This window comes from Microtus pennsylvanicus, chromosome X (genome assembly GCF_037038515.1).
Source record: "Microtus pennsylvanicus isolate mMicPen1 chromosome X, mMicPen1.hap1, whole genome shotgun sequence".
In the NCBI taxonomy this organism is placed as follows: Eukaryota; Metazoa; Chordata; class Mammalia; order Rodentia; family Cricetidae; genus Microtus; species Microtus pennsylvanicus.
Window position 1 is genome coordinate 31347613 of NC_134601.1, and position 19166 is coordinate 31366778.

The window sequence follows — 19166 nt, forward strand, 5'->3', positions numbered from 1 at the left end:
CATTTAGAAATAAGAGGCAAAGTATCTTCCTTACTGAACTAAGGATAACACTCAATACCCCCCTCATTCACTGAGAACAATTTTCCACAAAAGTATCAAGTCTCATTACTTTGTACTTTTACTTCAATTTTTTACTTTAATTTTTATTAGAGTATATTTATTATACATGATTGGTTCCATTATAACATTTTCACACATATATAGAATACATTTTTGCTCTCCCCTACCATTATCCTCTTTTGACCCATTTCTTACCATTCCTTTACTTTCCTTAGAAAGTCCTATATTTAATTTATTCAGTTTCTAAATGAAAAGGTTCTCTAGCTTTTCTAGAAAACTAACAGTGCAAACACAAAATATACTTTGACATTTGATATTCTTCTAGTTTAAGTAGTTGCCTCAATTCGTGGCCCAATTTTAAGGAGGTAAAGGATAGCAGTTTGAATTTTCTTGTTTCTGTTATGTCTATGTGATTATGAATTTTTGCCATTAGTTGTAATTGATACTAACTGAGAATAAATGAATTAATACTTGCTAATGTATTCATTCAATGAATCATTGGTTCAATGCTTACATTCTGGGTACCAATCTAAGTAAGACAGTATTCTAGGAGCTGGGATAGGTGTAGTGACCAAAGTAAACACATTTCCCCATTTCCCTAAAGGTAATATGTAAATAAACGGGCTCTTCTCAACTTTCTAGAGAGTGTCTGCTTCAATTAAAACATGTAAAAATAGCTTCTAGTTGTGAGTAATAGCATCTTTGTATTGAGTAAAGGGAAATACAATGTTTTTCACCCAAAGTAAAACTTTAAACTAAAGATTACTTAACAGCTTCTCAACATACTATAGACAACAGTCTTTTTAAAAATTTATTTGCTTTTTAAAAATCTGTCTTTTCTCAATTTACATACTAATCCCAGTTCCCACTCCCTCCCCTTCTCCAGTTTCCTCTACCTTCTCCCCCATCCCACCCTCCCATACACTACTCAGAAAGGGTAAGGCTTCCCATAGAGAGTCCACAAAGCCTAGCACAATGCTTTGAGGTAGGACCAAGGCCCTCCCCACTATATCTAGACTGAGAGACATATCCCTCCAGAGAGAATGGGTTCCAAAAAGTCAGAACAAGCCATAGGGATAAATCCTGGTCTCACTGCCATTGGCCCCAGCCATACAACTGTCAGCCACATTCAAAGGGACTATTTGGTCCTATGCTGGTTTCCTCACTGCCAGGCCAGAGTTGGTGGGCTCCCATTAGCTCAGATAAGCTGTTTTAGTGGGTATCCCCATCATGGTCTTGACCTCTTTGTTGTATTCTCACTCCTCCCACTCTTTGACTGGACTTTGGGGGCTCAGTCTGGTGTCCGCTGACAGCACAGTCCTTTATATGTATAGTACACTAAGAAAGTGACAATATGGGAGGGAGAAGTGAGATGATGACCTGACTAGAGTATTTTAGCTGTTCCAGGCCTCTTTGACTGATTTAGGGCTGAAAACCAGAAGATTGACACATTTATACAACATTAGCTCCAGCAAAGTACCCCACAGTACTGTGGCTCATTGGTTTTTGAACTCTTGTTCACTTTTTTATAATAATAGCGGAGTAACTCAACTGTGGTTGTTCTGTCAATTCAAGGTGTCAAGGGGTGGAACTGTGTCTCCTATATTTGAACTCCACAAGCTAGTTAAAAAATATGAAGCTACTTATTGTTGGTAGCTATCTGACTTTATAAAGAGGGAGATGTGATATAACTTATAGAGGGTCATTAAGCTAACAGGTGGCCAACTGGATTCCAATCCTGAAGTTATTATAATCAACAGTAAATATTCTCATAGCATCATATTGATTGCTCTACTGAATAGCTGTTCTACACCTATGGCACACTTGCATCAGTAATTCAACCAGCATTTCTATCACAAGTATTGTTCCAGAAACAAATCCTACCATGCTTCTTTAAGATTCTGTAGTGATCATGATTGTCCAAGGAGATGGAAATGAAATAGAATGACAACTTTTTGTTGTTCTTCTTCAAAATGAAAGTGGAACCAAATAGCAAGAATTATATTATAGGGACCTTACAGCTTTTCAATACAACTTTTTATATATGAGGAAACTGAGAACAAAAGATTAAGTGACTTGCTTAAATGTGATGAAAATCTATTTTTATCTTTTCCAAGTATTTCACAAAGCTCAGTGAGCAGTGGAAAGGAGTAAATGTGTGCGCGTACCAATATGTTCGTGCTGGTCACCACTGATCTAAGATGTTGGCATTTGAAATTCTACAAATCTGAAGCATTTTGAGCAATGATACCAAAAGTGGAAATTCCATACAATTAATCTCTGTTTCATGTATGAAGTCAATAAATACTATATAAAATTATCTTTATACTGTGCATAAGTGAATTTTGTACTTTGGTGTGTCTTATAATATTTGGTTAGTAATATAATATACCACCTTCCAAAACAAACTGAGTGTAAGAAGCATTTATGGTAAAGGTTTTACATTTTTCTGGTTAATAATCTTTGTCTATTGTTCATTGTAACTGTAGATTCTAGAAACTAAAAGTTTGATATATTTGTTTTGATGCAGTACTTGTCTTTGGTTTTGCAAAAAGTGTCTTCAAAATAAGACCTAGTTATACCATTACTTTAGCCATAACCATGTATTATTTTAAGTTGTTTTATTTTTTATTTTCTTAGATTTATTAAATTTCTAAAAAAAATATCAATCCAAATTACTACTCCCTCCTCTCCTCCCATTCCCTCCACACACCCTCCCACCCCACCCCCATCTAGTCCTAAGAGAGGGTAAGGCACTTTGCTTTGTGGAAGTCCAACACCCTCCCTACTACATCTAGGCTGAGCAAGGAATAAATCCAAAGAGAACAGGATCCCAAAAAGACAGTGCATGCAATAGAGATAAATCCTGGTGCCACTGCCAGTGGCCCCTCAGTCTGCTCCAGCCATAATACATTCAGAGGAACTAGTTTGGTCCTATGTTTGTTCCTTCCCAGTCCAGCTGGAGTTGGTGAGCTTTGATTAGCCCAGGCAAACTGTTTCAGTGGATGAACCCTTCATGGTCTTGACCTCTTTGCTCATATTCTCATTCCTTCTACTCTTCAACTTGAATTTGGGAGCTCAGTCCAGTGCTCCAATGTGGTTCTCTGCCTCTGTTTCCATCTGTTTTTGGACAGAGGTTCTACGGTGATATTTAAGATAATCATGAGTCTGACTACAGGGCAAGGCCAGTTCAGGCACCCTCTACCTTATTGCTTAGGGTCTTAGCTGAGGTCATCCTTGTGGATTTCTGGGAATTTTTCTAGAGTCAGGTTTCTTGCTAACCACATAATGGCTCCTTCAATCAATTCATTCCTTGCTCTCATATCTGTCCTTCCTCCAATTCAACTATCCTATTTCCCCAAGTTCTCCTCAACCCTCCCCTTCTCCCCTCTCTCTTCCCCTTTTACTCTTCCTTTTAACCCCTGCCCCCAAACTCCCTAAGTTGTTTTAAAATTATGTTTATTTATTTGTGTGTGTCGGTTCACAAACTTACTATAGCACATGTGTGGAGACCAGTGGATAACATGTGAATATTCTCTGGTTCAACCATATGGGTCCTTAGGATTGAACTTAGATCAACAGGCTTGGTGGCAATTACCTTTACATGATGAGCCATCTGACTGGCCCCATAATTCTGAAATATTATAAAGGAGCCTTATCACTTTGCCAGTATGGTACATGAATAGATGCCACAAGGGACAGTACACAGTGAAGGTGAAAGGAGAGAAGTCATCCTAAGGGGGTGGGTGTTATCTACTCCGATATAAGTGATTTGAGGGTCAGAAGTCACTGACGGGCCTTCATCCACACAGCTGCTTGGTGATTAATCCTCAGAATCAGGTGAAATATTTAAATCAACCCTCATGATCTTCTGGCCATGAGGAATGAATTGTGTGTACCAAATGGCAGTAAATGAACCATGACGACCATAACAAATGGATTAAAAAACCTTCCATGGGTATGAAGATGATATCTCTTAAGTAGATTATGGGTACAGGGGAGAAAAACTCCAAGATCTAAATGAGTCAGCCAACAGGTTATTTAAAAAGACTACATGAATAAATGTGTCTTTTGTGCATTCAGCTCTCCCAATCTAGCAACTGCTTGCATGAGTTATCTGTATCCAAAGGAGGGCAAAAGGGAAAGAAACTGGGGTTTATAGACTGGCATTCGTCATGCAAAGATGTCTTATGAAAACCTGCTCCACAAAGGGGTAGCCAGCTATAAAATAAAGCTGGATGAAAAAGAACTAGAGCTAGACAACTTCTATAAAGCTGACCCTTACTAAAGTCTTCAAGTTGATGCGGTTTATTTCAATAGAACTAGGGCCAATATATTGGAGGGAATGTAAACCAAGTGAATATTCAGAGTTTTTATGTATTTGAGCTGTTTTTTGGTGGTTTTACTAACTGTTCTTAGAAGAACAGCTATTGTTCTGTGATTTGTGCACTTGAATATTTTTCACTCAATGGTCCGTAACAATAAATCAGGTATGAGACAGTGAAATGTGGCAATATGATATGTTCACTAGGCAAGTAGGGCGCAGAAGTGATGTAATGACATCATTAAACTTAGCAGCCAGTATCTTAGAGAAGAAATACTTCAAATAAGTGGAGTCAAAGCCTAGAAAACATCTGCAATTCTATATGATGCAAAAATAATTGTTTGAATAGTAGATAGCTGGGAACAGACAGAGAGTCATCCGTGGGGGGTAATGGTAAAGATACTTAATACAGGCTCCTTCGATCAAAATACAGTTCCTCAGCTGGGCGGTGGTAGTGCACACCTTTAATCCCAGCACTCATGAGGCAGAGGCAGGTGGATCTTTGTGAGTTTGAGGCCAGCCTGGTCTACAAGGGCTAGTTCCAGGACAGGCCCCAAAGCTACAGAGAAACCCTATCTCAAAAAACGTAAATGAAAATAAGTAAATAAATAAATGAGTAAATACAATTCATCCATCCACCTGTAAGATTACTGTTATAATGCCCTCTTTGGAGCTGCGCATATTCAGGCAGCTGAAGTATTGTTTTACTGGTGGTAGTTAGCCAGTAAGGATTTAGTGTTATCTGATTAGTCCAGTAACAACAAGGCTTATTTAACAGGACAAGTGGCTCTAGAGAGATACGACCCAGGATTGGGAAGGTTTCGAAATGGAAAACATTCTCTGCACCAGATGACAACTATACATGGTACTGCTGCTTAAGAATGCGATGAATAAAATCCTGCCTCTTGAAAAGAAAACAGCAACAACAATCACAAAAAAAAAAAACCCAAAAACTCAAAAAATCCAAGACAAACCAACAACAAATGACAAGCAAACAAACCTGGCCTTTGTGTCATGGCAAATCAGATGGTACTTAATATTATCCCCATAATAGGAAATGCAGAATTGAGACTTAAGAAGTTGGTAAACCATGAATTTCCACTTAGAGTTATCTTCACCCAAGCCTAGTTTTCTTTTTCATCTTTACCACATGGTCTGCATAGGAATGAAGATGATCTGAAAACATTCTCACAAGCCGTGGTTTTACAAACAGACAAACATACTTCCGCTGGATACACGGAGTCATTTATATATCTAAATGACAAGTTAGAAAGTACACACGACTGTCTAGATTTATCTCAAAGGACATGCAGAGATTCTAGCCTATTCATCAGGAACTATTTTTAAGTCCTCTACATATTTTAGCTTTTACTTCCTGCATGGAGGGGGGCGGGAATCTGTGGTCAGTGAATGTAAAAGTCGTTATAACTAATTACATATGGATTTTCCCCAAAATGACATTAGAAAATGAGGCCATTTATCTTTGAATAAAATAAGTGTGTGGGCTTTTGCCTGCCCCCACCACCTCTATGTGAGGGCAGAGCATCTCAGCTTTCATTTTCCTTTCCTCTCAAAATGCCCAGAGGGACCATATTTTTGTTTAATGACCTTCAGAATGATTCTTTAGAAATCTGAGGCTATCAGTGTTGGAAGCAATGCGAACATAATTGTGGATTATTGTTGTATGACGTTAGTGGCAGCTGGGCTGGTTTTTTTCTTCTCTGTTTAGACGTTTCTTCATTTTCCCAGAAACCTTATATCCCAAGGTTTAGCTCAGAAGCAAATCTCATATAGGTGATAAACCTTGCCAGACATGGTATGTAATATAATTTCAGACAGACTCTTAACTGTTCTTCAGAAAGACTCCAGGGAGTAAAACAGTCTTATATCTAGAGGTCCTCCGTTGTATTACTTTTATTTCCTCTCTGAAAATGTGTTTGGATAGCTATACTGGACATATCTCTTGAATATTATACCTATGAACTTAAGTGCCAATTTTTATGCTTTGTTGCCAAGTCTCCTGCTAACAGGAAGAAAAAGTTATAGTGAAAAAGTAATAAATGGGTACTTGCTCTCGCAAATAATTTATAAACACTTACAGGCACTCACAGCTGGGGACTGAAAATCAACACTGATTCCAACGTTTTGTGAGTGCCTGAAATATGTATACGGAATGTAGGGGTTAGGAAGAGTGGATGCAGATGTTAGTTACATACACCACAGTGAGTGAAATGGGAAAGTACTTTCGACTATTGTCCACATAATCTGCTTGGTAATCAATTTTATTGTTGTCTCAACTGACAGAGTCAGAATGTAGAAGACAAAGTAATTTTATCTAAACTGTTCAGTATTGCTTTATAGCTGGCCACTGTGCTTCCCTTCCTGCTTTCTACAATGTCTGACTAACAGTTTGGTTGAAAATTTCCAGTTGGCAGCAGAGAGAACTGGAACAATATATAAAAGTCGTTTAGGAAAATCCCAAACCAAAGCTTCTTGCCTGAAAAGTCTTCTATACTTGGTTGCCACGTGTTTGTCCCTCATGGGAAAGTATTGTGCCTTCTTTTCTTGGAAAGTCCAAAGTATTAGCAAGACTCCCCCACCTCCCCCTCTGAAGAAAATGACAATTTGTTTCAAAATAAAATTTTCTTCTCTCATAATGTATCAATGATTTCACCCAGTAGGTCATTGATTTCTCTATGCTGTTACTGTTGGAAAGTATGGCTTCATTTCCTTTTATTTCTAAAAAAATTCTGTTGATTTCTCTGTGATGTTACTATTACAAAGTATACCTACATTTCCTTTAATTTCTGGGGAAATAATGAGTTCTAGTTTTTTAGATTCTCTCCTACAACTTTTGACCACAAGGAAGAAAATTTGGAGATATAAATATTAAGGTTTATGCGTGTTTTCATTTTTGTTTTTTTTTCTTTTTTTCATTTTAGTTTTACAACAGAAAATATTTAATGAAATACTTATAAACATCACTATTAATGTAAGAGCCTGTTATAAATGTTAAGTGATACTTCATATTCCCATCAAGTATGGTAAATGGCCAAATGAACCATAGTCCCTTAAGACTCTTAGGAAACACCCATATCAGTTTAAAAAATAGCAAGACATTAAAGTAATGTTTAGCAGCTCTTAATATTACTCTATGTGACTCTTGTATTTTGGGAGCTTGTACGGTTTTCTGTTTTTGCTTAGAACCTCTGAAGTTCTTTTGCTTTTGGAATCGGGTTTGTAAATTGGCTCTTGATGTTGTAACTAATGATATTTGAACTGGACACAGTACTTGCTTGGACATTATTTAAACTTCTTAGTTACACATTTGAAAGACTATGTGGAACAATGTAATTTTACCGTGCCAATTCTAAGACTTAGCAGTGCGAATATTCATTTCTCACTTACTTACAAATATTTTCCCTGCAGGAATGCAAGCCAAAAATGTGGAGAAGCATCATAATACAGAAGGGAAATGCTCTTCTCATTCAGGAAGTTCAAGAAGAAGATGGAGGAAATTACACATGTGAACTTAAATATGAAGGAAAACTTGTAAGACGAACAACAGAACTGAAAGTTACAGGTAGGAGCTGCTTCTACCAAAGTGTGACAAATGCAAGTTAATTGTGATTTGGTTTGATGGGGAAGAGTTATATTTAAAGAGACAAGACAACTTTCTGTGAATTTAGAATTGGCAGCAGATCAAGCTGTTGGAAACATCACTTTTAATAAGTTGCACTGAATTAAAGAGACATTGGAACATGCGATTGGAGGTCAAGGGCTCTTTGGCTGCCTGTGTGTTCTCTGCTGTTATGAAACATTCTTAATTCTTCAACCTGCCATTGATTGCCAGTATAACTCTGAGGAGATATGCTGGAATGATTTTGAGATATTGCCTCATGTGTAGAATCCCCATCTAGCTGAAGGCTGTCTTTAAATTGAGCTTCTCTTGGTATTTTGGAATGAAATCTGTTGAATTGCATTTACACACAATTCATTATAAGTTAGGATTCTTAGATAAAGAAACTCCAACTAGAAGTGAGAACAAATAAGTAAGAATTCATGGGAGTATAAGAGACAAACTCAGACTATTCTTATCTGCCAAATATTTTAGTAATTAATTTTCAGCAACATAGGATGGGATCTAAAACTATTATAATATTTCTCACATGCCAAGAGATGGTGTGACAAAACTTAATTTTCTTTATTCATCTGCAAATCTTGGTTTATTTACCTGTTAGATGGTCCTTACCTAAAATTCTTAGGACCAGAAGTGACTCATATTTCTGATTATTTTTAATTTTTGGAAAACTTAGATATAAATAATGAAACAGCTTGGAGATGAGATGTGGGTATAAATATAAAATATATTTGTATTATATTAATATGTTTTATGTAAATATTACTGGAATCTTAAATAAATATGTTTATTTTATATCAATTTAAATATAGATAACATGTCAGTAATTTTAGATAGTACTTTCTTGTGATCTATTATATGATGTGAGATGTGAACTTTTTGTGGCATCATCTTGGTACTCAATAAGTTTTGGATTTTGTAGCATTAAGGACTTGGCATTCAGAATTTTCACTAATTGACTTAAGAGTAATGTAATTAATCATTACCTCTTAAATTACCTAATGTTGGTATCATCCACTTGACTAATTAAGACATATACTTGCACATTACGTAGGATCAAAACCCCTTGCCATTGTCCTTGGCGTCTCATCAGCTCTCATTGTTCGCCATGTTCAGAGAGTCCAGTTTTATCCCATGCTTTTTTAGTCACTTCCTAGATATGGACGGAGGGGGGAGGACCTAGGACTTACCACAGGGCAGGGAACCCTGACTGCTCTTTGGACTGGAGAGGGAGGGGGAAAGGAGTGGGGGGAGGGGGAGAAGGGTGGGAGAAGGGGGAGAAGGGTGGGATGAGGGGGAGAAGGGTGGGAGGAGGGGGAGAAGGGTGGGAGGAGGGGGAGGGAAATGGGAGGCTGGGAGGAGGTGGAAACTTGTTTTTTTTTTCTCATTTTCTCAATAAAAAAGATTTAATAAAAAAAGACATATACTTGCTAATGGTATTTTTTAATCAACTACTTTGTTTATCTTTGCCTGATCTTTTATGAATAGTATTAAAATCAGATGTCTTGATAATCCCTGCATTCAGACATATAATTCCTATGTTCAGGTAAATTTTTGATCCCCAAGTTTCAATCCACTAGTTCATATTGTATCTTAAGTAATGACCATTTTATTTCTCATATTCAATTTGCAGAACACCTTCTGTAATAACTCAAGTAATTCTTTGAAATAGAAATGCATGTTCTTTCTCTGTATGGGTTTTTAAAGTAACTACTGTTTTAGATTAATCCTAAGTAGCAAAGATCTGCTTTTGATTAGTTTCTGAGTTCTTCAATGTGAAGCAAACTTCCATGACACATTCATGGCAGAAGATTCAATTGCAGGCCTATCATTAATAAGTGACCTGACCATGCACAAGGCATGGTCACTTTGACCATAACCACAGATTCTTATCAGATTCATACTAACTCTTGTGTTTGGTAATCATTTATTAAGCTTTATGACATTTTAGTATTTGGCTTGGTTCTAAGCTGAACTATAATAAACCAAGCACCAAGCCTTCTTTACAGTCTCATCTAATGGATTTTGGTGAGAACAATTTGTGTCTTTAGTTTCATTCCAGATCCTGGAAAAACAAAGCTAGGTTTGCTTATTTGGGTCATTCATATCACTTTAATTTACAAGTGCCAAATTTATCAATAACTGAACTATGGGTTTAATATTTCATTGGTTATCATGCAGAGGTTCTCAAAAGTTAATATGTCTCAGAGTCAAGTGGAAGGACCCAGCAAGGGTAATATGAGAGAATCTTTCACCCTCTTCCACAAGAATCTTCCCAGACTCTTCTACAAGATTTTCATTTCGTACATCACTTGCACAATGTACCTTTTTATTTTTGAGGCAATTCTCTTTTATGCTTTTCAAGGAGCAGAAATGTTTTGAAAAAACACAGAAAGAGAGAATGGTGGTTTACAAATAAAAAGGTCAAAATAGATTTGATTTCCTTGTACATACATCGTACAAATACATTCTCACAGTTCCCAAATCATTTCCTTTCATTGACTATTCAGGTGGTTGGTTACCAAGGGAAACAAGGCAAGGGAGTATATGGACACAGCAGCCTCAATCAATGAAAGCAGTTATGCATTCACTTCAAATTTACTAACTATGTACAACACATCAAAAATGAGCTGAGAGCCAGGAAAAAAAATCACTGTCAATCAGTGATAATCAGTCATATGAGAAGATAGAAATATTCATATTTACTTAAAGAGTTTAAATCCTATTTTTTATGTAGAAACAAAGATGGCTGCTACATGGAAAAGCTTGAGTTGCTATATGAAAATTGTTTCTTTTTTGTAGTATTAGGTGCCTTGTGCATTTTAGCATTATCAGAGCAATTACAATGATTTAATTCTCATCGTTCAAAATCCAAGGCTGGCATCACATTAAATACTAATCATACTTGTTTAGAATCTAGTAGCATAAAAACTTGGGGAGGCAATTTTAATATGGAAATAACAGTATTTGTTCATTATAAAATCATGTAGATTAAGGAAAGATAGTGTGTTACAAGCATATGTGTTTTATAAAATTATCAATTTTAAAAGGTTGTTTCCCAAATGTTCTTTTAAAATTTATGAATCTAAGAAAAGTGTCTTCAATAAAACAAATGTTAAGTGCTGGTTAATTTAAGTATATCAAGTTTTAAAAAGGTCCAACTATTAAAAAATGGTAAGTTAGAAAGTTAACCTTTGATAATGAAATGATTTCCTATATGAAACATTTTCAATAATATTTCCTCAAATAGCTTTCTTATTATATGAAAATTGGATTTGTCTTAAATGCATCTCCTTGCAACACATTTATTATATAAATCATATTGTACTTATAGAACATTATTATAAATTTATTTTTATTTCCTTTGAATGTCCATATAAATAAGTAATAAGACAGAACAGAAAATATACATAATTGCAAGTTTAGGTCATTTGCTCAATATGCCTACAGCTAATAGTTTTATTTCCCAAGGCCTATTTTAGGTGGCTGTTTGCTATTTTGTAGCATTTTCCCCCTTTATTCTCACCTTGAATTTGTGAAGAGGACTAGTTGAAGTAATCAGACGAGGCAGGAGATTTGGTTCCTAGAAGGTGAAAATGCAGATCAGGTGATAATGGAAGACATAGGGAAGGATTGAGAGAAGATGAGCGAGATAATGGAATAAGGTCCCTGGGGTGAGAAGAGGTCTGCCCTAAGGAGGTTTCAGAGAGACATAAATTACTGAAACTTCTGTAAATGAACAAAAGGCGAAATCTAGCATGAACAGACTTCTTCGGCTGGTGAATCATTCATAAACAAATGCTTTTGTGCAGTTTAGAAATGAGCTTTAGCCATTTAGGAAACAAACCCTATTAACCGGTTCTCTGGTGAATATGGAGATAATCAATACAAGGAAAAGTAGTTGGATGGCTGAACCCAAACAATCATTAGCCTTCCAATCAATTGTCAAATGTTTCTAGGATTCAGACAAGTCTAAATATATATATAGTGACATAGACTGTCCCAGGCCATAGGGAGTAGCAAATTGTAACATCCCGCCATTTCTCACTGCTGGCAAATGAGAGTAGGGTCCACTATGCTAAATTGTTTGAAGTTATTTTCAAGAAATCCTAGAAGTCTATATTTTTATGTGGAAATCCTTGGGTTGCAATGCACTCTATGGAGCACATAAATCATGGTTGTGGGCAAAATTGCATTTAGTAATTGTTCATTTGTGATCTTGCCTTAAGCAATGTTGTCCAGTAGGACTTTATTTTGTTTCATTTTGTTTTAGAAATAGTCTCACTTACGTAGCCCTAAGTGGCATGGGACTTACTATGTGGATTGTGCTGGCGTTAATCTCACAGAGATTCACCTATCTCTTCCTCCAGAGTGCTAAGATCAATGGAGTGTTCCACCATATCTGGCATGCTCAGTATGACTTTTAAGCAAGCCACTATCTGGCCAGTTCAGAATTTATTTCCATCTCTAATAGTGGATGGGGGGGGGGCACAGCTTTTAATTTTAGAGAATGTTGGAGAGAATGCAATAGGCAAGTTGAGAATAGTGTTCCGTAACTACTCCACTCATGGCATCCAATAGACTGGTTAATCCAACTGGACAGTGAAGGGGCCCACTTTAAACATGTACAGGAGGAATATTAACAAAGTGATCACCTTATAGAAAAGGGCATTTTAGATGATGAAGCATCTTGGTCTCGACTGTTAGAGATGAATGAAAAGCCCCAGGGATAAAATATCGACCTTAGGTTACCCTGAAGCAGTGTGATGAGAAGCACCTGCAGAAACAAATCATTGGCATTTGTTCTCTCTCCCCTTCACGTTCTGTCTGAGCAGCCAATTGACATGATCTGAATGTGTGTGTCCTGCTTATCACACAAAAATGGATCTCATTTGTACCTTTTCAGTGATTTAATGAGGAAAGACCCCAGCAGTCAATAGTTCTTGGCTGCATTAAAGGAACTTTCACAGGACTGACTGTGCATATCATAGCTGATGGTTCTTTTGCACAGGCGCGGATACAGAAATCTTAGGACCCAGACTGGCTTGTATCAACTCCCTTGCCTTTCCTCTTAAACCTCCCTCTCCCATTCTGAGTAATGCTAGCCTTTGCTGGCTCACAGCACATCCTGGATGGTGTTGCATTGACTTATGTGCTTGTAAAAGTGTTCTGATGTTCTGTCTCATGTCTAGCCCATTCTTGCTCTGTGTTGCCACTACTCTAGTACCAGAGTGAACTTAGCAGTTTGTGACTGATAAAAACCAACAATCTTTTCCTTCTCAACCAGCGTATTTGCATGTTAATGGATATTTCAATTCTGTAACTTACAGGCATGACTAATAGTGGGAAATTCTGGCAACGCATTAGACCTATGGGAGCCTTTTTCAGAGTGTCACAATTCCTTGTCTGCAGGTGGTTGCTTGTTCCCTTTAGAAACAAGGTCCACCATATTGCTGATCTTGAGGGACTAGGAAAAAAATAGCCTGATTAGAGTTATAGAAAGGCGGGGCTTCAGGTATCAGGTTCAAGAGTGATTTACCCCTTTTCTTCTTCATCATTCTTATTGTATCCCTCTGTTCTTTCCATATTTCCTTCACTGTGTTCTAACCTATGACATGAAACTATTAACCCTGATGTTGACGACCAGGGTCAAAGAGATCACCAGTTTCTGTCCTAAGGAAATGTTTATGTAATGTTTCTGTGCCCTGCAGGGAGATAAAGGAACACCGTGAACTATCCCATCAGCAGAAAAGCAGGCTTGCTTCTCTCTAAAACAAGATGCTATGAGCATATTCATTCCTATGGGCTGATTTCACAAGCAGCTATGCAGGATCACAGATTAGAGGTGGGGTGAACGCGTTAGGGAACACAACGGCAGGATCTGGCAAATGTACCTAATCCTCGACAGTTCAGTTCTACTGGCAGTCTTCTATCTAGACCAGGAGTTTGCCATGATTCTCCTGGCTGGCTGCTCTGACATCAAGTAAGAGGTAGAGTAGGGTGTTTAAGAAGGGGTTTGCATTTTCAGTCTAAGGTATGTTGTAGCGAGCTGCATGGAATCACCTGATGGAGATGTATAATCAACTCCTGAGATGGCTAAAGTCTGACCTATGCTATAATCACGCAATGATTATCAGCTGCCTGCATATGCGTGGACCTATGGGCAGTGCTTACCTGGCAGTTCAGGGTTGGCAGCCCATGCCTACTTAAGAGAAAGGAGAGAGGAGGAGAGAGAGGAGAGAGAAAAGAGAGAGGGAGAGAGAGGAGAGAGAAAAGAGAGAGGGAGAGAGAGGAGAGAGAAAAGAGAGAGGGAGAGAGAGAGAGAGAGAAAAGAGAGAGGGAGAGAGAGAGAGAGAGAGAGAGAGAGAGAGAGAGAGAGAGAGAGAGAGAGAAAGAGAAGTGTAAAAAGTCCTGGAATAAACTGCAGTGAGAAGAGCTCCGGTGGTCGTGTCATCCTTGCGGGTCGAGGGTGGCCGAGACAGTATGTAGACTGTGATAGCCACAGAAATCAATTTTCTTAAGTCCACTGGGTTCATTTATGAATTTCATTTACCGTGTTTTGCCTAAATTAAAAGCATTAGCTTGAGCAAGCAGAAAATAGTGTATCAAGTGACCCCCCCTGTAAAACAGAGAGCTGGGGTTTTCTATGGAAGGACACTGGCCATGAACTAGATCTGGTAGAGTGGAGGAGTTACTCAGTGGACTCCCATTTATGGGGTCAGACATTATACCTCACAGGTATTCAGAACTCGCAAGCTTTCAGCATTGCTGAGATTTTTTCGCTAGTTTAACAATGGAAATGAGGAGTTAAGAGAGTGTAAGCTACTTGTCTATGGCATTATCCCCCATAAGCAGTGGAGTTAGCATTTCATTCCACATTTGCAGTCTCTTGGATGCCACCTAGAGAGCTCCTGAATATAACCATGTTAAGTAAATGTCACTAATGATTTGCCTCCCTCCCTTTTTGCCCGCTCCATGCTCTCTATGCTCTTTGTACTTCTGTGATTTGTGAGGCCTCCACAGACTTGTCTTATAGTCACCTGTTTCTTTCTCCTAAGGGCAAATCTGCTTGGCTCTGTCTGATGATAATTTATAATTACCATAGAGTTCTCCTTTGTTTAGATTTCTCTTTGCAATTACTTTCAAATACTCCAAAATTTGCTGCTCTCTAGAGATTCGCCATAACACTTAGATTCAACATATAATTATGGATCTATATGGATGGCCATGTGCTTTTTTTGCTATGTGCTTTTGTACATGAACTCACCATAAAAAAGAACATGTAAGGCATGCTATGTTGCTTTTAATTTATAGACATAGCAAATGAAATTCAGAGAAAAAATTTCTCAGTTTTCCATAGCAACTAACTGATGGCTTTGCAATAAAACCGCAGGTGGCTGTGGTCTTCACAAAGCCTAAGCCCCTTCTACTTGCTCGATGATCAGAGCTCATGATAATGTGCTCTGAAGTGACGAGAATGGGTGCTCTTCTAAGGAGAAAGAAAAATCCATTTGGTGAGCAAAATATCTAGAGGAAATACTTTTAAACACATGCACACAGAGGTAACTTTATAAAGCAAAGGATTTGCCTGTAATAAAAGATGGATACACACACACACACATACACACACACACACACACACACACACGTCTGTGTGTGTGTATACCTTGATTTGCTCCATAGTCCTTGTTACAGAACCAGAAAACTATGATCCAAACACAGAATCTAATAATAGTTGTGTCAGTTTGAAAGAATTAATTTACTTTGTGGAAACTCAGGGTTTTATCTTTTATTGAAAATTCTAATATTTTTGCCATGTTATTATGAAGAAAATAATATGAGAAAGACAGACAATTGTGTTTGAGAATTAACAGGTAACTTGCAGTGATATTCTTAAAATTACTATTATCGTTATCGTCGTTATCATTCCCGGAAAGCTTGAAAAGGTGACTTTGTAACAATTTTACCCCAGGAGAGGAGTCCAACAAATAGTCTAACACAAATGGTCATTATTATTGGAGGGCTGCATTTACAGCGGATGCATTTTGAAGACAAAGAAGTTAACTGGGAGCTCGGCAAAACTCAAGCAAAGTGCTTCATAAGGAAGTGTTTAGAGACAAATTATTTCATCCAAGGAGACGCAATCATGTGAAATAATTCATCAATTAAGATGGTCAGAAAATATTGTTGCTCATAGAAATGAGGTTTTGCAGCCAGCAAGGACATTTTAATGATGTGCGAGCCAAGAGCACAGGCTGCTGAAAGAAAGCTGAGGTGGAAATTAGTTTCGAGGACAAGCGTGCTGAGGAAACTGGCCCTTTCCTATCTAGCAATTCCGTGTGTCATTATGATTCATCCCTAGTGGTTTATAAAGGCAGTTACATGTCCTCTTTTGGCTGTCAAATAGGAAGATAATCCATCAGTTTGAATCTACAAATCATTTCTTTGTATCAAGAGTACTTTGTGTCTGACGTGTCTCTTTGATTTGGCACCATATTCCGGTGGGGATCTGGGGGAGCAGCTGGCAACTGCCAGATGCAGTAGCCTAAGTGATGAGCTGTATGGGCAGAGGTCAGTAGGGAAAGAAAGTAGATTCCTTTCTGGGCCACACCACTTGGATCTTCTTACCTATCTTGGGCATCTACCTGTGTATCTGAAATATAATAGTCATTTAGTTTGTTTGGCTTTTTAATATCAGAACTTATCTATATTCTGTGATAGCTCTGACTCTTTTGTGGCAAGAGACAGAACAGGAGTACTAACATGTTCACATGTGTCTGGAACAGTCTCCTGAATGATTTGCCCATTTGTAATGATTAAGATGTCATAGACTCAGCATTAACCCCGCCATAGTAGTTGTATGAGAAAGAAAAAGGTATTTTGCTGAGCTAAGAATATAGTTCATTTGGTAGACTATTTGCCTAGCATGCCCAATGTCCTGAGTTTAATGTTCTATACTGTATAAATCAGGCATTGTGACATGGGTTTATAATCCCAGCACTTGGGAGCATCTTTAGCTACATAGCAAGTTTAAGGATAGCTTGGTATATATGATATGAGACCCTATTCCCAAAAAGGCATTCAAAATCATATTTTAGCTACATAGATACATTTCTACTAAAGTGAAACATTTGTTGCTATTTTTATACTTATATGAATAAAATTATTTTATTATTCTATTGAACTTAGCTCCTGACTACTACCTACATAAAGTACAAAGGGAAAAGAAAATTTAGAACAAGTGGATAGATATTTATTGTTTAATGTTGTGCTTATTAAAATGGTGCATTTAATATTCTTTGTGTATATGTGTCTGTAGTGTACATGTATGTTTGCATACTTGTTTACGTGTGTTCATGTGGAGCCTCACAATTGTCTTTCTCAATCACTGCTTCCTTTCTCCGGGCATGCTTTCCCCATGAACCTGGAGATCTCCCATCTCAGTGAGTCTAGACAGCCAATTTGCCCTGGGATTCCCTTGTTTCTGGCCCTGAGTGTTGGGATTACAAGGGACTGCCCCATATGCCAAGCTTTGTTTTTTCTTACATAGGTTCTAGGAATCGGTGCTATAGTCTTGGGCTTGCATAGATCATTGGTATAGTACTTACATTACATGCCCAGGATTTGAGTTTCCATTCCCAGTAACCCGTTACAAAAGGAAAATAGCAGACTGTATTTGGGGAACTATTTCCTTGAAGCGCAATATTATGTACTTGGATCCTGAATTCTGAAAAGGCCATCAAGGAGAAAAGCAAGTGAACTATTTCTGAGTAATGGCATGTATTGATAGGGGTTTGAACTAACGGCCTAGGAATATATATATAAAAAATACAAATTGAAAAATTTTTCCAAGTTTAAAAATGGCTACACTTTCTTCTGATGATTCATGATTTCTTTTTCTTAGTTTAGTAATAGGAAGGACAATAGTAGACTGGGCTGCAGTGAGTAAGACTGGGAGAAAGCAGATTTTGTAGAGAATTTCAGGAATTCTGCATTATGCATGTTTTGTTTGAGGTATCTACTAGATACTTTGTAGAGAGCATGGAGTAGACAGTTAGATATATGAGTCTGGCATCCAGGGGAAAATGTGGACTAGAGATATAAATTTTGGAGTTGTCTGCATGGTGTATAGGGCAGGCTACAATGAAGTACTAAATTGTGTAGGACAACTGATGATTGCTATAGGAGATCAATGCAAACTGCAGCTCCCGGGCTCTATGTTACAGGTCTCTGCTTGAATCATGGCAGTGCGAGAAAGCCATTCGTCATGATTTTTCCAAAGCTCATCAAATTGCTAAATATCAAGCATGATGTTTGTACCTGCATTTTGCTGATATGTGTGGTAACTCTCTGTATTTAGCTGACATTTGAATCTTTAGAGCTAGAGATATATAGCTTAGTTCATGCAAAAGCTGGGACTTATTAGTTACCATAAAAACATCATTTCTAGTCTTTGCCATCCTCTGAACAGCTTAGCCCCCAACTATATAAAGAAAACTCATACTGGAGAGGTTCTGCAGCCTACCTAATGCCACACAGCAAGTAAAATGGGACTTATTTTTAGCTTCACATTTTAAGACAAGTGACTCAGTGCTTTCTTTGGAATTCTATCAGCATCATAGGTCTTTTACATTGTAATAAAAAATCAAGCTGTGAAAATGTGCTGTGGCATATGCTAGTTATTGAATAAAAGCCTACAGGAAGGGGCTGTTATATGGTTCCTGCCACTCTCTTATGGCTACTAGGATGCTAAATCCTTGCTGAACACTTGCCTGAACTAGTAGCTTTTGCTGCCAAACCCTTTGTATTCCCTACCAGGAAGAGGGCATCTCCCTAAATGTATACAGTGAAAGTGTCATAAATCCTGGTGCATAACTGGTTCATAATAAATGATAACTGTTATTCCATTTTTTCATCTCGTTCAGTGACAGACTCACAAAATGTTGGTAAAGTCGGCTTTCTTTTTCTTTTTAAATGAAAATATCAAGAGTCAGTAAGTATCTCTTACTTTTCTAGGACACACAGCTAAGGTGGCACTGAAATGGAATCTGAAGACTGATTTCTGATTCCTAAGATTGTGAGTCTCATATCCCCAGGTTTAATGACTAAGTTAGGTCATGACACTAGGGTAGAAGATATGGA

The 19166-nt window shown here is 37.6% G+C and overlaps 1 protein-coding gene across 1 annotated transcript in view; it reads left to right on the plus strand.

The window, feature by feature from the left end:
• Il1rapl2 (interleukin 1 receptor accessory protein like 2) overlaps positions 1-19166 on the plus strand; it is a 1189456-nt gene that overhangs the window by 659365 nt on the left and 510925 nt on the right. The window contains exon 5 of the mRNA XM_075958150.1: positions 7814-7967. Within this exon, the coding sequence (XP_075814265.1) occupies positions 7814-7967 (154 nt within the window). The remainder of the gene's footprint in view (positions 1-7813; positions 7968-19166) is intronic.